This window comes from Sebastes fasciatus, chromosome 13 (genome assembly GCF_043250625.1).
Source record: "Sebastes fasciatus isolate fSebFas1 chromosome 13, fSebFas1.pri, whole genome shotgun sequence".
Lineage (NCBI taxonomy): Eukaryota > Metazoa > Chordata > Actinopteri > Perciformes > Sebastidae > Sebastes > Sebastes fasciatus.
This window is the reverse complement of record NC_133807.1, coordinates 29,110,126-29,136,102: the sequence shown is the minus strand read 5'-3', so window position 1 is coordinate 29,136,102 and position 25,977 is coordinate 29,110,126. Positions and strand designations below refer to the sequence as shown.

Genomic DNA, 25,977 nt, shown 5'->3' with positions numbered 1-25,977 from the left:
GCAACTAAAACTATATTTTTTTATTCATTAATAAAATACCAGATTTAGTGTGAAATATGCTCATTGCAATTTCTCTAAGACCAATGTGAAGTATTCAAATAATTTGCTTTGATTCAAGACCCATATTTTTTCAATTTCAGAATCCGAAATTATTAAAATACATTTATTGATCCCCGGGGCAAAATTGTCATGACAGTTGCTCTTTTATATAAGCATAAAAGAAATGTAAGAAAATAGAAAAAAGGTACATAACATATATAACAACAATATATAACACAATATATGTAGAGAAATAAAATAAATACAAAAATAAAATATGTACAAATATGTGCATCATTTTGCATCTATAGGCAGCTCAGTTTGAGAAAAAGTACACATACAATAGACATACTGTTACCATAGACAAACAGACAAGTAAGAAAAAACAAACCACATCACAATTAACCATACGTAACCCATTAAAAAATTACCATCTCCTTTGCTTTAAAAGGCATTTTGAATTTATCAAGAAATCTTTTATAAGACCATAAATTGAATTGCTACAAACAAGGCGACTCAGGACAATATGATACAATAATTCATTATTATTATTATTATTATTATTATTATTATTAATAATAATAATAATAATAAAAGGACACATTCTTGTAATATCATAATCCTTTGGTATAATAAGAAGATACAATAATACATTATTATTATTATTATTATTATTAATAATAATAATAATAATATAAGGACACGTTCTGGTAATATCATAATCCTTTGGTTTTATCAAGAAATTCTTTATATATAATAAATGTAATTGTCACAAACAGGGCGACTCAGGACAATATGATACAATAATAATAATAATATAAGGAAACGTTCTGGTAATATCATAATCCTTTGGTATAATAAGAAGATACAATAATACATTATTATTATTATTATTATTATTATTATTAATAATAATAATAATAATAACAATAATACATTATTATTATTATTATTATTAATAATAATAATAATAATAATAATAATAATAATAATAATAATAATAAAAGGACACGTTCTGGTGATATCATAATCCTTTGGTTTTATCAAGAAATCCTTTATATATAATAAATGTAAATAAACAGGGCGACTCAGGACAATATGAACCCCGTTTTTTTTGTTGCGTAGTATCGCGAGAACAGTACGAATACCCCCCTCCTGAACGAGAAGACGCTGAGCTGTGTGTGTGTGTGTTGTGACCATGGTTGTGACGCTGCGTGGGGGTGTTCTGTTCTCCTGATGTCATTAAGGCAGAAAGGGAGGCTGAGCTAACTAACGGTGTAACGGAGGAGGAGGAAAGAAGCACAACAATAACCGTCCACATCGGGACTTTATAACGTCTCTATTCTGGGGGGATTTAAATACGCAGCTTTAAATAACGTCTCCTCAAGAAGAAGAAGAAGAGGAGGAAGAAGAAGAAGAGGAGGAAGAAGAAGAGGAGGAAGAGGAGGAAGAAGAGGAGGAGGTGAAGCTAACGGACTGTAAAGTACCAGATGCTCTTCCTGATGGCTGATGGGTATTCTGGTTCTCCTGACGGCTAACGGGTAGCTAGAGACGCGGATACTCACTGCGAAGCGAGGAGAGAGGGCTTTCTTTACTTCCACCTCCTTGTTTTGTGTCCTGACATGCTAAAGGAGTCGTGGTGTCGGCCGTCGAGCAGCCTCTGGGCCGCAGCTCGACACACAGAGCCCGGACTAGCTGTGGAACTAGCTTAGCTTGAGCTAGCCGTGCAGCTGTACCCTGATGCTGCTGCTGCTGCTGCTAAACGGATCCGAGAGACGACACAGGAGCAGGAGGGCCTCTGGTGCTGCTGGGGAGTGAGCTGCTGTTTCACCTTACTGGACTACAAACATTTGAGGCATTTGAGATGTGATGCATTTGTTTTGTGGTGTTTTTTTGGAGTCCTTTTTGTTGCTGGAGGCTCTCACTGAGGAGCTAAGGTTGCTGCAAAAATGCCCAGCAGAAGAACCACCACAACAACAGCAGCAGCAGCAGCAGCAGCAGGCTCCTGTTGAAGGAGGGCTAGACTGATAACAGCCCACCTGGTGGTCACATTTTGGACAATTCCCACCACCACCTGCACCTTTTTTTGTTCCCCCACATCATCATCATCATCATCAGCTGGAGATATGGATAAACTGACTATCATTTCAGGGTGCCTGTTTCTGGCTGCAGATATCTTTGCAATAGCCAGCATTGCAAACCCAGACTGGATCAACACTGGTGAATCAGCAGGTAAATGAAGCAGCTGCCATTCACAACTGTGTGATTTTTCTTTTTTGCAGGATTTCTTGCCACTGGCAGCACACACACACACACACACACACACACACACACACACACACACACACACACACACACACACACACACACACACACACACACACACACACACATACACACACGCTGCAGGAGCCATCAGATAATCTCCACAACAAAGATGTTCTCCATTGTGTGGATGGAGGGTTTCATCTGCAGAGTTTTGATAAATAGATGAATTGTTAGTCTATATAAGTGTCAGAAAAATAGTGAAAAATCATCCTAATTTCTTACATTCCAACAAAAAACAACAACAATGATATTCAATTTGCAGTCATGTATAAAAAGGATATCGATATCGTGATATGAGACTAGATATCATCTTAGATTTTGGATATCAATAGCCTCTTTGCAATATCCAGCATTGCAAATCCAGACTGGATCAACACTGGTGAATCAGCAGGTAAATGAAGCAGCTGCCATTCACAACTACTGTGTGATTTTGCAGGATTTCTTGCCACTAGCAATCCCCACACACACTCACTGCAGGAGCCATCAGATATTCTCCACAACAAAGATGTGCTCCATTGTGTGGATGGAGGGTTTCATCTGCAGAGTTTTGATAAATAGATGAATTGTTAGTCTATATAAGTGTCAGAAAATAGTGAAAAATCATCCTAATTTCTTATATTCAAAAGTAATGTCTTTAAATTGTTTTGGCTGATCAACAGTAAAAAAACAACAACCATGATATTCAATTTGCAGTCATGTATAAAAAAGATATCGATATCGTGATATGAGACTAGATATCGTCTAGATAGCCTCTTTGCAATAGCCAGCATTGCAAACCCAGACTGGATAAACACTGGTGAATCATCAGGTAAATGAAGCAGGCCACAGCTGCCATTCACAACTACTACTACTACTGTGTGATTTTTAGCTGGATTTCTTGCCACTAGCACCCCTCCCCACACACTGCAGGAGCCATCAGATAATCTCCACAACAAAGATGTGCTCCATTGTGTGGATGGAGGGTTTCATCTGCAGAGACATCTTTTGTCCTCCACAGCAGGATATTTATGCTGCTTCTTCTTACTGACCAATAATTACAGTTTCATACCTGATAGGTCAGCACCTTTGACCTCTGCTGCTTTCTAGGGTGGCAACTGATGATTATGTTCATGGCTTTTGATAAATAGATGAATTGTTAGTCTATATAAGTGTCAGAAAATAGTGAAAAATCACCATAATTTCCTATATTCCAAGGTGATGTTTTGTCTGATCAACAGTAAAAAAACAACAATGATATTCAACTTGCAGTCATGCATAAAAAAGAAATAGGGCTGGACAATATATCGATATAATATAGATATGATATGGCATAAATGTTGTATTTTACCTGGTTTTAAAGGCTGCGTTACAGTAAAGTGATGTTATTTTCTGAACTTACAAGACAGTTCTAGCTGTTCTATTATTTGCTTTTACCCACTTAGTCATTATATCCACATTACTGATGATTATTTATCATAAATCTCGTTGTGTAAATATTTAGTAAAAGCACAACTAGTCAACCCTACAATATCGTTGCAATAACGATATCAAAGTATTTGGTTGGACTTTTTGTGCCTGATAATATTGCTTAAATGTTGATTAATTGTCAGGAAATTAATTAATGATAAGTGATTAATCTGTTAATTACTTTATCAAGCCTAAAATGCCAAACATTGGCTGGTACCAGCTGCTTTGATGTGAGGATTTGCTGCTTTACTTTGTGTTATGTCAATGTAAATTAAATATTTTTGGGGGTTTTGAAGCCTTGGTCAAGTCAAGTTCATTTTATTTGTATAGCCCAAAATCGCAAATTTGCCTCAGGGGGCTTTACAATCCGTACATGAAATGACACCCTCTGTCCTTTACAGTGCGACCCTCTTGGTGAAACAAAACAAGCAATATGAGGATTTAACAATTTGCTCTAGGGAAATATTGTAGACTACATATTCGATTAATGGAAAAAAACAATCAACAGATTAATCGATCATGAAAATAATCATTACTTGCAGCCTTTTTTTCCTGTCGAACAACTCATTGATCAAGCGGCCTATCATTTAAGCACTACAAGTAATCGCTGTGCTGTATTTCTCCAGTGACTTGACATTTGAAGTGACCTCCATGTGATCGGTCTAATCAGGGATCACTTGAGGAACCAAAGCAGGTGCTCATTTGCGGTGGCGTCCCCGCTGATTTTGGACTCGTGCTGTTAAGTCCTCCGCTTTATTTGTGTCAGTCCTGAAAACACATTCGGGCTATTGATAGGCAGCTGCTCCTCTTTTGTTCCCTCGGCAGGATGACAGCTTAGTAACTGGGTCAGAGAGGGTCCATCATCATCCACCAACACACACCCAGGCTGCTATTAGCTCCACAGAATAAGCAATCTGTACAAAACAGTAATAATAGGATGCAAATGACACACAACAATGCATGCCATTTGATTGTATCGGAGAGTTCCCATCTAAAGTTGGTGTACTACAGCCAAAAGTGGACACTAACTTCCCACTACCTGCATGTACAGAAAGTAAAACCGTTGCTACATTTGAACTGCAGTGTGGTGAGTGTGGGTGTTGCTATAGAGTTTCGTACAGCGACCGACATCCTTCTCACTTCCCCTCACAGCTTTCACAGCCCTCTTTGATCATTGTGATGTGACTCGTCTTTGATGGTTTAATGAGACATGTAGGTGATAGAATTTGGGATATATGATAGTAAACTAATTTAGGTTTTTATTCTAGTCAATATCCTGTTGTTGCTTGCAAAGTAAATTGAGTAAAGTTTATTTTCATCTTGCTATGGCATGAGTAGAAAGCTAGTCTAATAACAGCCTATTTAGATTATTCACTCAACAGGAAAATAAATGCAGCTTGTCATTAATATACAGCTGCACATAAACTAGAAATTCAGCCTAATTTGCAATTTAAATGACCAAATCTACACAATGTTATTTGTGACAGAGCATTTAGTGTTAAAAAATGATTATATCTTTTCATACCACCATACCATTTTTTTGTGGTACCACTTTTTTTTTTAACCCGTCAATTTAATTGCGATTAATCCCATGATTGTCCATGATTAATCCCAAATTAATCGCACATTTTTAATCAGTTCAAAATGTACCTTAAAGGGAGATTTGTCAAGTATTTAATACTCAACATGGGAGTGGGCAAATAGGCTTGCTTTATGGAAATGTATGTATATATTTATTATTGGAAATCATTAACAACACAAAACAATGACAGATATTGTCCAGAAACCCTCACAGGTACTGCATTTAGCATAACAAATATGCTCAAATTATAACATGACAAACTCAAGCCCAACAGGCAACAACAGCTGTCAGTGTGTCAGTGTGCTGACTTGACTATGACTTGCCCCAAACTGCATGTGATTATCATAAAGTGGGCATGTCTGTAAAGGGGAGACTCGTGGGTACCCATAGAACCCTTTTTCATTCACATATCTGGAGGTCAGAGGTCAAGGGACCCCTTTGAAAATGGCCATGACAGTTTTTCCATGCCAAAATTTAGCACAAGTTTGGAGCGTTACTGGTACCAATGGATTCTTTAGGTTTTCTAGTTTCATGTGATGGCAGTATGTGTATTGCTTGAAGTTATTATGAAGTAAGAACCCTCCGGTGACTCCCCACATCGTATAATCTCCAATCAGCTGACCTCTGGTTCCCAGCTCTGTTGTTGTCTTGTCAGAGGCTCTCGGCGCTCGACAACGTGCCCTTGTGGGCCCTCAGTGTGTCGTCTTTGTACTCAGAGCGTGGAGAAACAGACATGTCCTCCTGGGCAGTTCGCGTCAATAAAAGCTGACTTATAAAACTGACTCATTGAGTTTGTGGCTTTTGCCTCCTGTTTTGGACAAGTGATTTGATCAAAGCTTTTTTTATGAACTTTTCAAGAATAAGTAAACAAACTGTGAGACTTGTGCATGGGAATGAACCTATAGGTCTACATTGGACACACAAAACCCCAGTAGGAGTAACACTACTGTAACTCAACACAAAAGAGTGTGTGTGTCCATGACACTGTCCAACACTTCAGTGAGATTTCCTCAGGCAATAACAGCTGAAGTTGATTTCCTGTGTTGAGCTTCAATACAAAGCCTTTGTTGCTGTGGTGTCAGACACAAACTGTGATTCTCGTCAGCTCTGCCGCCGAGCGCCCCTCCTGCTGATACTTGTCACTAGAGTGGATGTCGTTCTCTAGAGCCCGGATAACCTCGGATACACTCTGCATGTACGTCACACACACACACTTAACAAAAAATGCTAAATCACATCCAGGTACAGATTGGCTTTTCATCACGCCGCTGTATCCAAGACGATGTAGGTTTCTTACATCTAAAAATAAAATACCCTCAAACCTTGTAGGTGACCATTTCACTACTCTGTTTTTTGACAGCAGTGTTTTACCTCTCATTCTTCACTGTTTTGCCCAGGTCATAAACCAGTTAACCATTTCAGTGTCAGGTGGGAAATCATTCTTTGTTTTAAGAATAAACTATTAACACTTACTGTTCCAACTTAGCAGTACCCTGATATTACTTCACAAAGTGGTTTATTGTATGCAGTGAGCTGCTGAATGCAATAAAAGACGCCGTTGATGTAGATCACAAAGGGATAGTCGTGACAAGCCACACTGTCTATCCAAGCAAGCGTCTTTTTTAAAGGAACAGTGTGTAACATTTAGGGGGATCTATTGGCAAAAATGGAATATAATATTAATAAGTATGTTTTCTTTAGTTTATAAACACCTGAAAATAATAATCATTGTGTTTTCATTACCTTATAATGAGCTGTTTATATCTACTTAGGGAGCGGGTCCTCTACAGTAGCCCAGAACGGACAAATTCAAACGCTGGCTCTAGAGAGGGAAAAGTAATATCTGTCAAAATTGCAGTAGTTTATCTGTAGTTATAGTCTGCCATCTAAAATAGATGAAATGGGAGGACATTAAATTGTATTATTTTAGTTATCCATTTTCAAAGCACAAGGACACACAGCGAGTGTCATTGATGCAAAGCAACTGAATCCAGGTCCAGCCAATATCATCTATAGCTGCAGAGTCGGCAGTTTAGACCAGAGGCCTGTACTACGAAGCAGGATTTGGGGCTAGCGAGGTAACTTCAGGGTTAAAACTTCAGGGTTTTTACGTCTTTTAGATCGCCATGGTAATTTATACTGAACAGTTAACCTGCTCCGGAGCAGGTTATGTTCCAGATTAGAGATCGACTCGTATAAAAGCACCTACTGACCAATCAGAGCTCGGATCGTATGATAATAATACACACATATGAAGAAGTTTAAGCATTAATCCAGGATAAAAACAACACAGTTTAAACTGACAAATGCAGGAAGGACAGCTGGCTGTATGCTGTGGGTGTTTACTGCTTTGAATTATGTTGTTATATATATTTTTTATTTGCAATCAAGTCCGTTTCACACCGCCAGAGTCAGCTGAAAGAAAGCTGAAATGGTCACACACGCTATAACTTTGTCAAAGGCCAAAATGAAGTGTGATTAGCTCATCCGTTATATTCTGGATTCGTGGATTTAAGTTTAACTTCTTCGTATTTGTCTCATATTATAATTTGCTCTTCCTTTGTAATATGTGCCGCTCTGCTGACTGTAGACTTGTCCATGTTTGTGATTGGTCAGATGCTGCAAACACCGCCCCTTTCATGTGAACGCGCTCATAGCCAGATTGAGAAACCCTGGGGTTGACTTACCGAGTTGATAACCACGTCGTAGGATTGTTTATCGGGATCTCTTTTGTTAGCGTTAGTTAAGCCAGATAACGAGAAGATACCCTGGGTATGTTGAGCTGGCGTCGTTGTACAGGTCTCTGAAGTGCAGGTGGCCCAAATGTTAATTAAAATTACAGCAGCTATTACTTTCATTGCCTGATGGTGGAGGCATTTCAACTGCTGCCTACTTAATTTGCTTTCACGTAGGCGCTGCAGGTTGTAGATTAGATTTGATTTATCATTTAGCACTTAGGTTGAGAGAATACAACTCTCTCGTGGGTTTGTCTACCGTGTTTTGTGTGCGAGTTTAGGCCAAACACAGCCGCTGTGCTCCAGTGGCTCTACGATGTGAGTGGGCGCTGTAAAAGCCTCCAGCGCGCAGCGGCAGAAGACGCAGCTGTCGGCTGCTTTAGCTTGCCTACTTGCCGCCCACCACAGTTCAGAGGCCTGTTTGACTCATCCCTACAGAGCTTTTAAACAGCAGCACCCCCCCCCCATACTCCACTAATGGCAGCATCGCCATGCTGAAGATGAGCAGACACGGACCTCATTTCCTCTCATTTGGACCGAGACATGGTGAGAGGAGTATTTTGATCATAGTGAGCACGGAGCTGACGGCGGGGTAACGGGGCCCGACGGGGTGGGTTGAAAACGAGCAAGGCCCCAAAATACACAACTGGCCCATTATTTTCTGTATATGAGAGATGGGGGAACCATAAGAGATTTGTTTGTAAACCAAAGGGAATCCATTTTGTCTGTTTCTAGTAGACTCAAGCTGGTCATACTGGCTCCCATTTAGTTCAATTGAAGCTTGTGCAACAGACGAGTTCATCTCGTTTCAGTCGACTGGTACGTCAGAGCTCACCTTTGCTTAACTTTGACCCTGCGGATGTTCACGGTCAGCCGATAGAAACACTGATTCACCGTGTTTTGGCAACGGCCATTATTCTACTGATGTTCCATCACCTTGTTAAGAGCAATATCCCTCTACCTACTTCGCTCTCACAGACTCTTAGTGAACTCTGCTCAATATGTTTTTATTACCCACAACTGAGCAGTGACCTTACAGCAAACACAAAGTGCTCCCCTCACTCCCCACGCCGACCTTTACCCATCATCTCTGCCAGAGGATGAATATGAGGCATCGCTCGTTTGGTTGTGCTTTTAAATGTCTTACCTCAGTTAAAGAAATAGTTTGGGGAAATAGGCTTATTTGCTTTCTGTTACATGAGAAGATTGATAGCATTCTCATATCTGTCTGCTAAATATGAAGCTACAGTCGCAGCTTGTTAGCTTAGCTTAGCACAAGGACTGGAAACGGGGGGGGGGACGACGACAGTAACAGTAACAAAATCTACCCACCAGCACCTCTAGAGCTCATTATTTAACATGTTGTATCATGTTTGTTTTAATCTGTGGAAAAAACAAAGTGTAAAAATGAAAATACTACATTTTATGTTGGACTCATAGAAATAGAATAGGAGTTGAACTGACATTCCCGTTCACATCAACGTAGAAGGATAGTCAGAGCAGAACCATTCATTGATGTCTAAAGAGAACTAGATACAGCGTTAGAGGCGGGCTCCCATTCATTCCTATGAAAGTTGCTCAGTGGTGCATGAAGTCAAAATGGCTCGACTGCCGAGTGATCAAGAACCTGGATCATCCGGCGATTTTCCGCATCTATTGGACCCATAGAGCAGGCGCAGTAGCGTTTCCTTTAACTCCGCCTCCCAGCCCTCGGACTGGGGCTCTTTCACATGAGCGGAGGAAGGGAAATAACTCTGGATTTGGCTATTAGTGCATTTTACAACTTTTAGGACCTAATGATGTGCTTTCATGGAGTTTGTGTTGGAGTCTGAGTTGTGGTGGAGGCTGGTCGTTTGGACTCCATTTCTAACCAAACGTTAGCTACGGCTAAGGCACTCGCGAATGTGCATGACGTCACATCTGTTGGATTTTCCCGGAAAAACGGGCCCCTGGTTCTTCACATTAAAAGCCGTCTGATAGAGGAAACTCAGAAAGGCACGGAAGGTCTCATTTTCTAGGTTATGTTACAACCTGTTCACGCATTGGCAATAAAAAAAAAATGTATACGTGTAAAAAGTTAAATACAATCCCTTTTTGAAGTGGAGTCTCCCGTGTATGAATGAAACATATGTGTATCAGGAACACACCGTTGCTGTTTAGACTTTAACGAGAGCTGTTTGTGTGTGCCCCTGCTTGTTGGGTTGTTTACCTGTATCCGTGGACCATAGCGTGCCTGCCCGTTGTAAGGCAGGAATTCCACAGAGAGCTAGTGAAACAGCAGGAGGCCAGAGGATCCAGGGGAAATGGTCATAAACCGGTGCCATTAACTGCAGCTTTCAAAAATGTAGCTTCATGTTTCTCCTGTTCCCAGCACCAGTCAGTCCCTGCTTTCTTTACCTCGCTCACCTCCCGTACTTTCATTTGCTCAAGGTTACTCTGCAACCCGTCTTCAGGACCAGGCTGTTGAGTACGCCTGTGAGCCATTCAGGTGCCGTTTTTGTCGTGACCTCCATCTTTTTTTTTCTTCCTTTCACTGTTATTGCATAAGTGTTCTGTGCAGCGATAATTGAATTGCCACAGCAATAAGTGAAGACAGGGAACATTATATTAGTTTTTCCTGGTCTGTAATAAAACGTGTGCCCTGATGACAGCATTACTGTGTGCGTCGGCTAAAGGTTATGTTTTTGTGCCTGTAACAGTCGACGTAAAGCCCTCAGTGCTGCAGTTCCTTATTTAGCTTAGGCGTTTCTTTTGAACCACTCGCATTGTTTGTGTGGGTTGTTACGGTAAAAGCACCGCTTTCACTGGGTGTTATAAAGGGGACAGGATTTCCTCCGGACTGCCTGCAGAACTCACCACACCCCCCGGCACAGTGAGAACATTTTTAATCACACAGGCTTTGCTATTCTGTTTGTATTCAAGTGCTTTAGACTCAATAGTGTTATTAGCAGCATCATATATTCACTGTGTAAACATAGAAAGGGTTACAGCAGACAGGTTATGAAATGTCTGGATTCGGGTGCCAGACGGAGCAAGTAACGCGCTTGACCTTCTGAAATTCCAGCTCACATGCTCGTCTCACGCACGCGTCCGCCCACCTGCTGAGCCACTGTTGAACTTTTATGATGTCGCCCACACAGGCTTGTCTTTTCAGTGAATGGGTTATTTTGTGGTCAGTAGAAAAAGGGTTTACCACCATTTATTCCTTTTTCAGATTATGCATCAAACATTTAGTGGAAATAAAGTCCCTGTATTACTGAGAAGACATTAAATCCTCAATTCAGAAATGGCTTGGCCACAGATCGTTTATGTTTAGCAGCTTTACACTTTATTTTAAGGTCCCCTGTGGAGTTGTTTATCCATGTACACGAGGATGCACGCGGGCACACCAATAGCCTGATCAACAGTTGGTGGTAATGAGCCACGATATGCACAGAGCTGTGTATTGACAAGAATCTGGCGATACGATACACACCATGATACAGGGGTAACTGTTCAATATATTGTGATATGTAAGCAAGGTCATATGTTGCTGTCAACAGTCATAGTGTAAAGACACACCACCATAAAATAGGAGTAAAGAAAAAAGTCACTATGTGAAATGGTTACTACTGGGACTAACATCATCACACATGAATACAAGTGGACTCATTGGATCAACCAGATTCTCAGCTTTCCAGTCATACCCAATTTATGCAAGTCTAAGACTGTTTGGAAACCCCAGTATGCAGAAATATTCAAATACACCATTTTAGAATAGGCGAAAGTAACACATTTGTGCTGCATGCAAAAAAAGCTTGCCTCAAACTGCAAGTGATTATCATAAAGTGGGCATGTCTGTAAAGGGGAGACTCGTGGGTACCCATAGAACCTATTTTCATCACATATATTGAGGCCAGACGTGGTTGGTACCAATGGATTCGCTAGGTTTTTTCTAGTTTCATATGATCGGCTTTGCAAATGTTTTATGAGGAAGGAAATGCACTCAACACTTTTGTTAGAGCTCAAGGATACACCCAATGAGTTTGGTTGAGTAATACTAAACGTATACATGACTTTTATTGTGTCTATAACTCCACAGGGCACCTTTAAGTGGAAAAACAGTTTTATTTACTTATGACTGAGTCTGTTTTTCAAGTGTGGGGTTTATTAATTATGACTGTATGACATTTATAAGACGGAGCATTCGGATTGTAAAAAGTGCTGCTTTAAAGAAACGCAAGGAACTGCGTTTGTCGGGGAGTGTTGCTTCAGGTACCTGCGTGGCAATGTAATGTGATCCAGGAAGGTCAATTTGATTAAAACATCAAACATCAGAACACAGTAGAACAGTTTGTGTCCTCTGCTTTTACCCTGCAAAGGACACAAACTGGATTTGACAATTCCTGGAAAGATACCACAGTGACAATGTTTTTAACCTCTGTTGAGACAATTGCAGAACTCTCTCTAATTTCCCAGGAATGTATGTTTGTATATACTTGATTGGCCAATGCAGTGCTTTGCTGAATGACGATGTATGGTGTTGCTGCAAAAAACTGAGTTTGCTGGATGAGCCGGCTTTCTTTGCCAGAGCCTTGTATACAACCTAGTGGCTTCATTGAAATGAAGGAGGGTGCTGCATTTTTTATGCAGCGCTGTTGTCTCTCTGAACACGGTCGAACAAGCGTACTGTTATTTGTCTGCATATGCAAAGAGTCAAAGCATAGGGTTGTGTAGGACAGAGCATCATCCAAGTGTACTAAAACCCCTCTAATTTTTCAAATGAACATCCCCCACAGCCTTTCACTTATAGTCCTCCTTTCTTTGCCCGAGACCTGTGATCAGCAGAGGCCTGAGTGATGGGACGCCGTTGTGCTTACTCAGGTAGAAACTCCCCTTGAGGACGTGCTCTAATTGAATGACGTCCCTCCAGAGTGGCTGCACCACTGGAGCATGTTTCCGCTCTGAGTACTGGCCTTCACACTCGAGCTTTTGCAGAGCTCCTGCTCGTGACTCATGAGTCTGTTTGACTCCCCGTCTGATCAATGATAGATGGGTACAGTATGACATCAGCGTGCATGCTTAGACATTCAAAGATCCTAGCCAAAGACATGGAGATGGAGAAAGGAGTAGGGAGGAAATTTTCCCACCGGTTAAAAAAACGCGACAACACCGGTGTTACAGATTACACCGGACATTTTACAAGAAAAGATGACGGTCAATATATGTAGAGCTCTTACTTTGATCTTTAACGTCGGGTGGCTGTGTGACTAGCCTCTCCGGTCGAGCTTTCGTTGCGTCGATGTGTCGTCTTTCCCTGCATGCATGAGACAGTCCTCAGTGCAGCAGCGTCGGCAATCCACCTGACCCGTCTTGAAATACGGACCCATCTAGTTTACCATGGTTTGTTGGTGTGACTTTTTTGCCGTGTCATCACCATTCATATCTATACTAAGATGTAGTCTATCAAAATTGTTTACAAGAGCACAAAGTTCTTCAGAGATCTAGCCTTTTCATTTTGCTGTCAAAGTGCACCAGATTGATGCATTTAACTTAAAAAGAAATGTCTTTCTAAATGCATGATGTTTCAAAAGTCAACGAGTAATCGTGTTAAATAATCGAGAAATCAATATTGGGCCCTACAAGTATGGAGGGCATGGACATATATTTACAGAGATACTGGGTCTCAGAAGCTGCTGCAAGTTTGAGTGATATTGCAACTCCTTACAGACGTGTGTGTGTGTGTCTGTGTTAAATGTCCTTAACACATACCTGCGTGGGATTGATTCAGTAATTGGCAGGATAATGATTTAGTGGGTTTATTGAGTGTGAAAGCGCACGAAAAAATATTGGCCACTCACCGGCATAATTGGGCTCGCCAGTGTGGAGAGAGCAGCTCCTCGCCAGCACTGAATTAATGACAAATTAAAGGAGTTTCTCTCTCGTCTCTCCTCCTTCACATGTTCCTCTTCCACTTTGACATCAGCTGAGCCGCTACGCTTTGGTCTCCACCCTCCCCGGACCTTGTAGTTGATCAAGGCACTAATGTCACCTCTTCAGTATGAGATCTTCAATCGTTTTTTTCTACTTGCAGTTTTCCTTGATTTTTATTCAGCCTGCAGGCATACTGTTACTGTCAAAGACGTAGTCTATGAAAATAGGATGGCATTCTCAAAGGTTGGCCTCTATGTGGGAAGTGTTTGTGCAGTAGTTCTGTTTGACTGCCTCTCCATATTTTGACATTTGCCCTATGGAGCAAAGATAACTGGATACAGTATAGACAAAGCCGCTTTTCTCGTGTTATATGTATGCCAAAATAAAAGATGATTTAGCAGTCCAACTACTGCTAATAATGTACCGTGTTATCAGTAGTTTTTAGACATTATAGAATCAATGATCTGAGTATGAGAGTGTGCTTTTACTGATGAAGAAGTGTTTTGTTTATGTGCTTCTTGTTAGCTGTGTTGCATTAAATTCTTATTGATGATTCCCAGAGGAGATAAAAGGCTTAACGTGTGTGTTGAAATATTCAAACTGTGCTTGGTGAGCGACGAATTAAAATGAACACCTCCTCAACATTCACCCTCTCTTCTGCAGGTGCCCTCACAGTCGGTCTAGTCCGGCAATGTCAGACCATCCACGGACGAGACCGGACCTGCATTCCACCTCGGCTGCCCCCGGAGTGGGTCACAACGCTTTTCTTCATCATCATGGGCATCATCTCCCTCACAGTCACCTGCGGACTGCTCGTGGCATCGCACTGGCGCCGAGAAGCCACCAAATACGCCCGATGGATCGCCTTCACCGGCAGTAAGTGAACCAGACAATGACAGTCACGCTGAATGAAATAGCTTTGCTTTGCTAGACTTGCCGTCAGCACATTTCCCACCTTCTTCTCCGTCTCACTGCATCTTTCATGACATAACCTTTTCGAAACTCACCTTTTCAGCATCAGTACTTTCATGAACATAGTCTCTTTTGGGCAGGAAATTACAAAAGGAGAAGTGATGAGGTTGAATGTGAAATATTGGCCCAGTTATGTCGTATGTCACAAACATCTGAGGCTTTATACTGGACCTTTTGTGTGTTTGTGAGAGTGACGTAAAAACCTGTGTGTTTGCATTTGCACATTCATGAGTGTTTTTCTTGCGTGCTTAGCGACTCCTCTTGCTCCCTGAAGCTGATTTATTGAGTAACGCAGCTCCTCTGATACCCGAGTGGGTGGCTTATGTGCCACAGCGTTCCTCTAGTGCTTTCTCTGTATAGATGCACTCGATAATAACCCAGCATCCATCTCGTGCACCGCGGCTGGGCCGGTTTCGTAAGGCTGTGTGGGAGGGCGGAGTTTGATTGGTCGGTTAGTTAAGGGAATAGACGGCCTCAAGCACACTTGTACAGATGGAGCAGTGGCCTGTGAAACCACAATGCTCTGTATTATTGTTTGAAAGCTGGGTGCATTTGTCAGGACACTGGCTTTTTTGTTCTGCAGATTTTGAACAAACACCCAGTGCTTTTATTTTGCCTGCCAGGCTAACTGCAGATTCATAATTAGGTTTTGAAACGCTCCCTAATCACTTGCAAATACTTGGCGATGAATCACCACTTTCTCCACAAAGTGCTCTGTCTGTCTGTCCGGTAAGCACAAATCTGTGTCAGAAGCTAAATTGGATGGCGTTGAGTCATTGTTTAACCATCACACTTGAAGGAAAGTAAGGCGGTTGCCATGGAAACAGTGAGCAATTGTCACCCTTGTCCCCTTGTTAAGCTTCTGTTGGCCATATTACACGAGAGGTATATTGTTGATATTCTTTTTAACAGGTTTAAAGCATGATGATGATTATCCTTTTTCAGTCAGGAAATAAGACTAGGAGGGACTTGTGATGTATTTTAGGTACGAGGGAGAAGAAGCTTGTTGTAAGAGAAAGAGAAAAGATGGTAAATCATCACTTTATTCTGTTTTAGGACCCCCATTAGCTGACACTTGAGCGACTGATAGTCTTCCTGGGAACCTTTTGTGTCTCAAGAGCTTGTTTGGCGTGTAGTAGAGGGACGAAAAGGCAAAATTGGGAATTGAAATGAGCTTTTTTTTTTTTTCCCGCGGATGTTGCTGAACTTGTAGCGGTGATGGCGAACGCCTCTCTGCTGTCGGCCGAGCGGCAGAGAGGGTGAGAGGTTAAGTGAGGAAATGGGTGTGGGCTTTGGAAGAGTTGAGTGAATAATCGTGTTTGTGCAGGTCTAGAGCCAATGTAAAGACACAAATGGACGTGGAGACACGAAGAATAAAGTGAAGTTGGTTGTAAGGAGACGGGGGGTGGTGCATTCGAGGGCAACCAGGTGATGAAGGTTGAGAGAAGGTGGGCAGTCTGTAGTGTAACCGGCTCCAGGCCTCCGCCACCTGAATGGGCAGCTTTGTATGACCGGCACAGACCCGCCTCTGTGTCGCTGTACACACATACACACCAGCAGTGTTTCCCCAAGGTGTGAGGGTCATCTGTGGGGGTGGAGGGTGGGGTAATAATAAATATAATTCTGAACTGCAGAAAATGTGGTAGTTCATGATGTAATTAATTACGAAATAAAAATATTACCCCCTCCCTCACTGGGTATTGATTACAGCCCTCAGAGACCTCATTTTAGAGAGTAACTTGACATTAAGTCTACCTTTTTTTCCCATTTTATAGTACCCTTTGTGTCTAAAATATGATTAGTTACTGAGTGAAAATAAATATTTTTGCCTTAAACATGCAAGAATATGCAGTTTATCACGCAAGACTTATGTTATGGACGTTTTTGTTACCACCACATTGCATTGTGGGATATTTATGACGCTGTAGTGTCCAGTGTTTGCATACTGTAATATTTCTCTAGAAATAGTATGCAATTTGCGTACTACTGGTTTCATACTAACGTTTCGGACATACTAAAAATCTCACATACTGCTTTAGAGCACTAAATAGCATGTTAGTGTGGAATGTTGGACGCAACCAAAGAAAAGCAGCAAATCCTCATATTTGAGAAGCTCTTTTGCATGAAAAATTACAAACAATTAATCAGTTATTAAAATAGTTGCAGGTCAATTTTCTGTCGATCAATAGACTAATCGTTACTTGTCTATTATTTAGTGCAAAGGTAACTGCATCAGTGACTATAAGTCATTAGTTTACCAGCTAAGATGAGAGTTTCACCAGCAGCAGCAGGTGAGCAAGGCACAGTGTGTCAACCTCTTCCACTTATTAAGAGAAGCGGTGGACCGCGAGGTGCACTTCAATTAACTCAATGGTGAAGCTTGCAGGAATAATGCTGAGCTATGTATTTCTTGCTCCTGTTTAGCTTAGCTTTCACCACATCCTTTTGCAATCGTGAGCAGTGAGCAACGAGCAACGGGCAGGCAAAATGACAGACATAAATATTAGTGTGTGCTTTGTGATGCAGCTTTAACAGACATTGTTAATTTATACTCGTTGGCAGACTGGAGAGGCGTTTGATCTGTTAGTCATCACATCATGGATCTGATTGACTCTTTAAACACTGATTCTGAGCAGATTTTATACAGTATGTAATGGTTTACATGTCAGGGATTTTATTTAACACTAAGTACTTTGACAAAAACAGTTATTAGCACCATAACTATGGAGGACGGAACCTGCCAAAATTCAAAATAAATGAATAGATAAATAAATGACTCAATAAATGGATAAATATGTCATTAAATATAGCAACAATAATATTAAAAATAAATGTAGCCATTAATTAATTGATACAATGTGACATAAATCGATATTTCTTTATTTATTATCTTTGTATTAATTCCCATATTTATTTACTATTCTGCTTAATTTTCATTTTTGCATTATTTATTTATTTATTTTTGCATTCATTTGTATTTTATTTATGTTTGCATTTATTTTTAACTATTTTATATTTATTTTTAAATGTGTTTTTATTTATTTATGCATGATTTACTCTTTGCATTTCACCCCTTATTTATCTCCCCCAACTTATTTATTTAAGTAATTTTTTCTTTATACATTTCTTTGTGCATTTCTGCCTCATTATGCAAATGAGGGGGGCGTCACAAATAAATCCGCAGGACTGGTTGATGGCAGTATTTGATTTTTATATTTGCATCAATGCAATGTGAAGATTGTATTAAGCTCTTGGATTTGTCAGGTATTTAAATTACTGGATTAGCCAAAAACAAATATTCCCATCCATTTATTTTATTCTTATCGCCCACTCCAAATTAAATATTTAATCTCTCGGGTGAATTGTAGATATTAACTGTTAAATTGACAGCCGCAAAATTTATTTTAATCCCAATACTACTCCTGACGACTTTAGCTGCATAACATGACAAAACTGTAACATCAGTGAGATGTTTGAGACCAGAAAGAGTCGTCCCTCAGGTACTGAACAGCTCCGCTAATTGGAAAGAGAGTGAAAAGGTGAAAGCTAAAAATGGCATCATGGGCTGTCACCCATTGAGGTAACCAAAATAATTCAACACTGTCTCAGTTAACTATAAAGAGCTGTCATACCCAGTGTTGGAGTAATTCTGCTTACAACCAAGACAGTTTAGAGTTTATGTAACACACATAATAACATATAATGGGTCACATGTCCTCGCCCCCACTACGCTCCTACAGACAATCACTCCAGGAAGAAATGCTGGTGGAAAACATCCGACTGTGCTCTTTGAACGCAACAATAAAGAGTTATTTTTAAGCACATGAATCTATTCCATAAAATTCTGCACAGCCATTGATCTGTGAATCACAAAAGTCACAGCTTGCTGTTTAACGTCACTGCGTGTTACATAAGTGGACTCAAAGCTGGACTAAAAGCATCAGTAATAACCTCTTCAAAGGGGAAAAGGGGAGATATTCTAATTAGTGACAACTTTGTTATCCAATCACAGACAACCTACTTCCTGGACAGTACGATAAGACTTGGTAATGGCTTCACCCCTAACCTCTGCTTTGTTCTGCAGCTGTGAACATGCTGTGCACAAACATCACAACATGCTTTTTAGAGGGAAGCTTTTCCTCTGTGAAGTTTAAGTCATGCACATGCGTACATGTGAAAAAGGCAATTAAGAATCTGGTTAAAGGGGAACTCCACTGATTTTACACATCAAAGTCTGTTTTCAGGTCCTGGGGTACAATCTGAGGAATCTGAATGTTATAGGAGTGCAGTGTTACGTCAGTGGATTCATCTTTTAAAGGATGTTTCTCTAATCCCATACCCTGATTATGGAAACCGGGTTTCTTGTTTATATTTTAAGACATCAGGTGCAGAAAACTGACTGTAAGACGGTTACTAAAGTGCATGTAAACGCACTGAGTGAGTTTAGCTGCAACTTGTGAACTGATTCCAGTATCAGAAGTCTCAGTGTTTGATCCCACCTGTATAGACAAACTGCTATGAAGTTTGTTTTTATAACCTTCTCTAATGGGGACAATACAGAAAGGATGGTTATAGATGAAAACTGGTTGATTGTTGTTGCTGGTGGAGCTTCCTTCAGCTCTACTGATGTTCTGTTCTCTGGAAAATCTCTGATCTAAATCTGTTTCACTCGGCCACACTTCAAACAAACACAACCTAGATGCACAATAGGTTTCAAAAAGTTTGTATAAGGAAACTAAAGCTCTTATGTAACATCTAGTGGCAGCCGTAGGAAACTACAACAACATCAGCATACGTGTGGCTTTCGGGTTTTAAATTCTATTTCAGGATTTTACTAACTTGCAGCGAAACAGAGCTGCATGTGGCTGTTTTTAAAGTCTGAAATCCGATCACTGATTTGCACCTTTTAAGCATATAGACATTTTAAACAGCGTTAATCTGCCTGAGGTTGTTATAAAGAGCTTATTTATGGTTCGTGGAGAAACATTTACTGAAACTAATGCTGCATTCAAGTGGTGTCGGGAAATATTTGCAAATCTATGGTGAGCTCAAGGATACTTGATAATGATGCAGTTTTACCCACAAAAAATGTGCCTAAAGCCTCACAAAAGATTGACTTTACTAACTTCAAAGCTGAAATTAAAATATCTACCTGAGGGATGCTTTTTAAAGATTTGCCAAAACATTGACTGTGGAGGAATGCTGCCTTCAGGTACTATCAGGATTATTGTAATTTAAAGGTGGAAATACATAAACAACCCAACAGAAGGCAGACGTAACCGTGAGAAGAGTGAATTTTCTGTAATTTGTTGAGTTTTTATTCCTGATTTGAAGTGTGCATACGTGTTTATGAATGGTCTTTGAATTGTGTGTGTTTTAGTATTTGTGTGGTATACATAGAATAATAGAATCATTTATATTCTAGGACATGTAGTCTTTCTTTAAATGAAATGTTGAAACATAAAAGTTACAATAATGTTATTTAAAGGGACTATTTGTAACTTTCAGAAATGCTTGTTAACAACGACACCTGTGGCCGTGAAATCAACGAAAGACACACTCTAAATAGACATGAGCGAGCATCGCTCAAAACAGTGAGGCGACACACGTCAGCTAAAACCACAATATCACGATAACGTAACTCGTTGCAGAGCTCCGTCACTTCACAAGACACGGGAAACCTCTGTTGGTCTGGAGGAGCTGCAGCAGTTATTTCTGCACAAACGTCCACTTTACATTCACTAGATATTCTCAGAGCTAAACTAACTCTTCTGCAGTGTGGAGTGACTGCGCGTTCACGTCTAGAGGTGGAACGAGTACGCGAGGACGTGCGCGCTGTCTGAGTGAAGGCAGGCAGGCAGAGGAGGAGAGGCAGCGGCCACACACAAGCGCGCATATGCGAGCGCGCCTGTGTCCCGACCCGGTACATTTATACGCTTAAAAAGTTCCAAACAGTCCCTTTAACAGACACGGTTTGTGTCAAAGTGCGTTTGACTGAGTCATCTTCCTAAAACACGAGGCCAAGTCTCACTGACCAATGATGGTGCACACTATGAGTCTGCTTGGTGTAATTGCTCCTTCAAAGCCATTTGAAAGGCACCATTGTACGTCGCTAATGAACTTGCTCAAATTGATTTCAGGTTGAGCAGCCAATGCTTCCTGCTCAATTTGAGTGAGTTCATGCTTCATTTTCTGCATCTTGTGAGGAGAACAAAAGTTAAAACGATGACTGAGGTCGGACTTTATGTGTCCCATCTTTTATTTATTTCACAAGTGTATATTTAGTAATATGGTCCTGAAATACATCTAGTTCTGTTCACATGTAAGAAAAACTAGTGAGTAATATTGGGTGTCTGTACTGTACAGAATCATAGGATATTTTATATTTAAGTGTAGAGTTGGGCTGTCAAAATTTGCCAAAACTGACATTTGAATATTCTTTAAAAAAAACAAAACACAAAGGTTCAAACTATTAGAATATCTATTTTTGCGCATTAAAGCATGCATGTCCATGACACCGTGTCCTAACCGCCCCCCGAGCAACGCAGCGCAAACGTACCGTTTTGAGCGGACCTTTTGTCGGACACCCTGTTTCTATTTATTCCCGTCGCTCACTTTGAAAGTGCCGCAACGGACGAGGAACTGCTGATTCATGAAGTTGGCTGGTGGGAGATCGCCAGGCAGCTGAAAGTTTCCTTCTTGCTGTTGGCTATATTGTACATCATTCCCTGTACATATCACAATATTAAACGTGTGTTTTCAGAAGATAGCAAGTCCTACTCACCCATCTTTTAAGTGGTTACGTCTCAAGTAGTGCTGCTTTTTTTTACACAATCGAATATTAATTTTTTACATATGAATATTTGTTTTTATTTAGAATATTCATTGACCGCCCTAGTGTACAGTTAACTAATGTTTTCTCTCTCGCTCCTTCCTTCCAGTGATCCTGTTCTGCATGGCGGCGCTCATCTTCCCCATAGGCTTCTATATCAACGAGGTGGGAGGCCAGCCGTACAAGCTGCCCAACAACACAGTGGTCGGCTCGTCGTACGTGCTGTTTGTCCTCTCCATCTTCTTCACCATAGTGGGACTTCTGTTTGCAGGCAAAGTTTGCCTCCCGGGCTGAGGACTCGACCGTGCCCGCCTCTGGACTGAAACAAGAGGCTCTGAAAACGCTATGGGATTTACAAAAAACACAACAATGACTGAAAATCAAAAACAACAAACTCTGAGAAACAGGGAAGTCTTTGATTATGCGTCAAGGGACCGCTGCACCACGGAGTACCTAACGACTAAAAAAAGAAAACGAACAAGACACTAAAAGGGGGGGACATGGGCACAAAGGGGTGGAGGAGCGAGAGAGAGAAAGAGAGAGGGCAGCCGAGGCTGTCGCAGCACCCTGCCACTGTTGATTTAAAATATGGCCGTCTCTGTTGTTGTTCTGTTGGAGAAGGGTGCTTAATGTGCTGCTGTCATGGCAACTGCGGCCACAATGCTAGCGCACATTTCTTGAGGACCACTGCAGCCACTCCTCAACTTGACCCCCCGGCCGCCTGCTGCACCGCCCGCCGCACACATCAGCGCCGTCACGACTGCTCCCGTTGCTATTTTTGGCTTCTCTTAGCTATTTCAGTTGTGTGTTTTTTTTGTTGTTGTACATTTTGTGTTCTTTTTTTTTTGTTTTGTTTTTTTCCTTCCACACCCCCCCACCCCCCCTGCCGCCTTTTCACTGAAGTAGCTTGAGTGTAATTGAGGTTCACTGAACTGAATCCTTGAGGGGGGGTTTTCTGCCAGCTCGGCTTCAGAGCTGGGTTTATTCTCGCCTGTCACTTCACGAGGCCCCAGGTGTGTGGCTGGGGAGAGCAGCTGTGAGCACAGCTGTCCGGGCCAGCTCACGGGCTGCTGTGGACGAGAGGAAGGTGCAGGTGTGCCCGCCTCTTAGTTTCCAACCAGCTGCAGCTCAGGAGCAGGTAGCAACGATGGGGTGACCTCCCTGGGCGGCAGAACAGGAGGTCAAGTACCATAAAGGAGAATGCCACTCAATGTAAGACCTTGCATTATGTTATTTATATGGAGTATTAGTGAGTATTATTTTGCTAAGCTAAACCCATGATAAACACATTTTGCAAATAACTAGAAGACTGTGAACTTAGAGAATAATCATCTTAACATAAACACACCTTTTGTATTTGTAGTAATAGCCACGAGCAGCAGTGGCCTTTTCAAAGGTGTTAACATTTCCGAAAGGTCGAGAAGAACTTGTATATCACTTAATTATAGCCGACAGTATTGACTTTTTATAAATAGAAGCTGAAGTTACATTAAGGTGTGAAAATAACATATGTGAATGCTGAAAAATTGGTGGTATTCTCCTTTAATGTTGGACGGGAAAGAAGCGAGCCAGGAGCTTTTTTGTTTTTGTCTTGTTTTTGTGTAGGCACAGGGACTGCAGGTCAGGTCCATGCATGGGGCTGCGCCTCAGTGTGCTGCTTTTGAGGCCCGTGAATGTCAAACACGCACACACACACACACACACACACACATAAAACCACCACACTGTCTTGTCTGTACGGCGCAAATTCACATATTAGGGCTGCAGCGAATTACTTTTTTCATTTCAAATTGCTTATTTTGTCACAAGATCAGCTTTTAATTCAGAGAACACAACGAGGTGCAAAAGTAAAAAACGTCACACAACTCTTCCCCATCTTGACTCCATCACGGTGGTGTCTGAGGATATTTCTGGTTTGGGGCTCATGCTCTTAAAGGGTAACTTTAGTATTTTTCTACCTGGACCCCATTTTCCCATGTTTTTGTGTATAAGTGACTAATGGAAACAACGATTCTTGAAATTGGTCCCGTATTGAGGGAGAACGTTGTAACCGCTCGCCGCTAAACGAGCTGTAATGTAATCATTTTCGGCGATCTGGTATCGGCCGTTTACGTCCACTAAAGTGCTTGTTTATGCCACTGACAGGCTCAGATTGTTATTATAAGTGTCTGGCAACATTACCGAAAAGAACCGTACAGAGAAATTAAATGTTTTTCTTACCTTCCGCTTGATCCGGTCTGTTTGTTATAGTGTCCAAATCTCGCTCGGAGAAGCCTCGTTGTGAAATGTTGCGTCACATCCACATGGTCGAAATCATCTAAAATATTCAGCCGTTACATTGAAAATCTTTTAGATAACATCGAGCTTTGCTTTCAACATCGGCACGCCTCTCTCCACTCTCACTCACGTTTCCACCGTTGTCTCTTCTGACAACAAGTCACATGACATAATAACAAACAGAAAGCGAATGGTAAGAAAAAAGTGTTATTTCTCTGTAGGGTCCTTTTATCCGTAATGTTGTCAGACACTTATAATAACAATCTGAGCCTGTCAGTGGCAAAAACAAACACTTTTAGTGGACGTAAACAAACACAAAGATGGGAAAATAGGGTCCAGGTTGAACCGAAGTTACCCTTTAAACTCTGGAACTACAAATCCCATCATTTGTAGGCTTTAAGGGGATGTAAACAGGAAGTATAATGCTGCCATGGAGGCAGTGAATTTGAGCTTTGGACTACAACTTGAGCCCACAAGTTGGCGCCATTAAAAGTATGCCGAATTAGGTATTAGTAGTTATTTTTTGCAATGTACCTATGGATATACAAACAACTATCACTGGATTATTTTGATACAGAAGAAAACTTAAAAACGTGATGATTCTCAGGCAAGTTCTGGAGTTGAAAAGTGTCCTTTTTTTCTATTATTTCTAAGCAGATTAATGGATGTTTATTCAATTCTGTATTTGTTCACCACACGTTTCAAACTCACTATTCAAATTACTGTACACTTGTATTTCCATCTCTAAAATTAGTTGATTTTAACACTCAATTGTCACAAAACCTTTCAACCCATTATCAAAATTGTTGCAGATTCATTTATCACTCCTCCACATAAACGTACAATAAAACCCACATCTGAGCTTGTACTTTACATGTTTACACTCTGCGTGTGTGTGTGTGTTGAATCAATCACGGAGCTCCGCCGCGAAGTCCTTTAAGTTTTGTTTTGTATTTCTGTTTCCTGCTCGGCCTTTCTTCCTCTCGGTCTGACGATGTATACTGCTGACTCTACCCTCTGCAGTGCCCTCCCCGTCTCGGTTGGTTCAGTATTGTGCCATGACCTGTTTTTGTTTAATAATGTACAGACACACAAAAAGGCAGGATTTCTGTATTAGGAAAGCACTGTGCATTCAACAGTTTAGGTAACAGAAATAGAAGCACCACAAATGTATAAAAAAAAGAGAACTTCTTACCTCATTGTTTTTGTTTCTGCTATTATTTTCTAATGGTGGCAATGTGTGCCCTCTAATTTGTCTCTTGCCTTGATCGGATGTCTTCACATAAAGCCTATGATCATAGGAAATTATTTATCACTGAATAAAAAGAGGAAAAATGTGTGTGTGTGACAGTCTTCATGATTTATTGTGCTTATTTATGTGAAGTGTGAATCTAATCTGGACGAAACAGAGCAGATCATTTAATCAGAGGAATTCTCCGTAAACGTTTAATCTTAAAATCAGCGATGCTACTTCTGCAGGATAAGACCAAAATGTCCTTCTACTTCATTAAATCTAGAAAAACAGACACAAACCTACTTCAAGGGCACCCAGGATGCATCAGCGAAAGGACTATCTGTGTTCCCAGAGTGCATCTGTTAAATGCTGTTAAGTGGCCTTGAAATCTATTTTTAGAGTAGTATTGTCTGGACTAAGTGGTCTAATTAAAGCTAGGGTGGGTAATGTTGAGTTAACTGTTTCATTAGGATGATTGGACAGGTTTATTACAGTCCGTCAGACAGCTGCAGACACCAGTTTTTTTTGTCAGAGCATTTGATTTATTGATTGCTGTCGGGATGTAATGAGGATTTCAACAGATATAACAAAAAATGTTTTTGAAGAACGCTACCGACCC

At 40.8% G+C, this 25,977-nt stretch overlaps 1 protein-coding gene across 1 annotated transcript; it reads left to right on the top strand.

The window, feature by feature from the left end:
- The first annotated feature begins 1,228 nt into the window (after positions 1-1,228).
- mosmoa (modulator of smoothened a) lies at positions 1,229-25,461 on the top strand. The gene is made up of 3 exons (XM_074656701.1): positions 1,229-2,271; positions 14,707-14,919; positions 21,957-25,461. The coding sequence occupies exons 1-3, from the start codon at positions 2,166-2,168 to the stop codon at positions 22,139-22,141; spliced, it is 504 nt and encodes a 167-aa protein (XP_074512802.1). The 5' UTR covers positions 1,229-2,165; the 3' UTR covers positions 22,142-25,461.
- Positions 25,462-25,977: the final 516 nt, after the last annotated feature.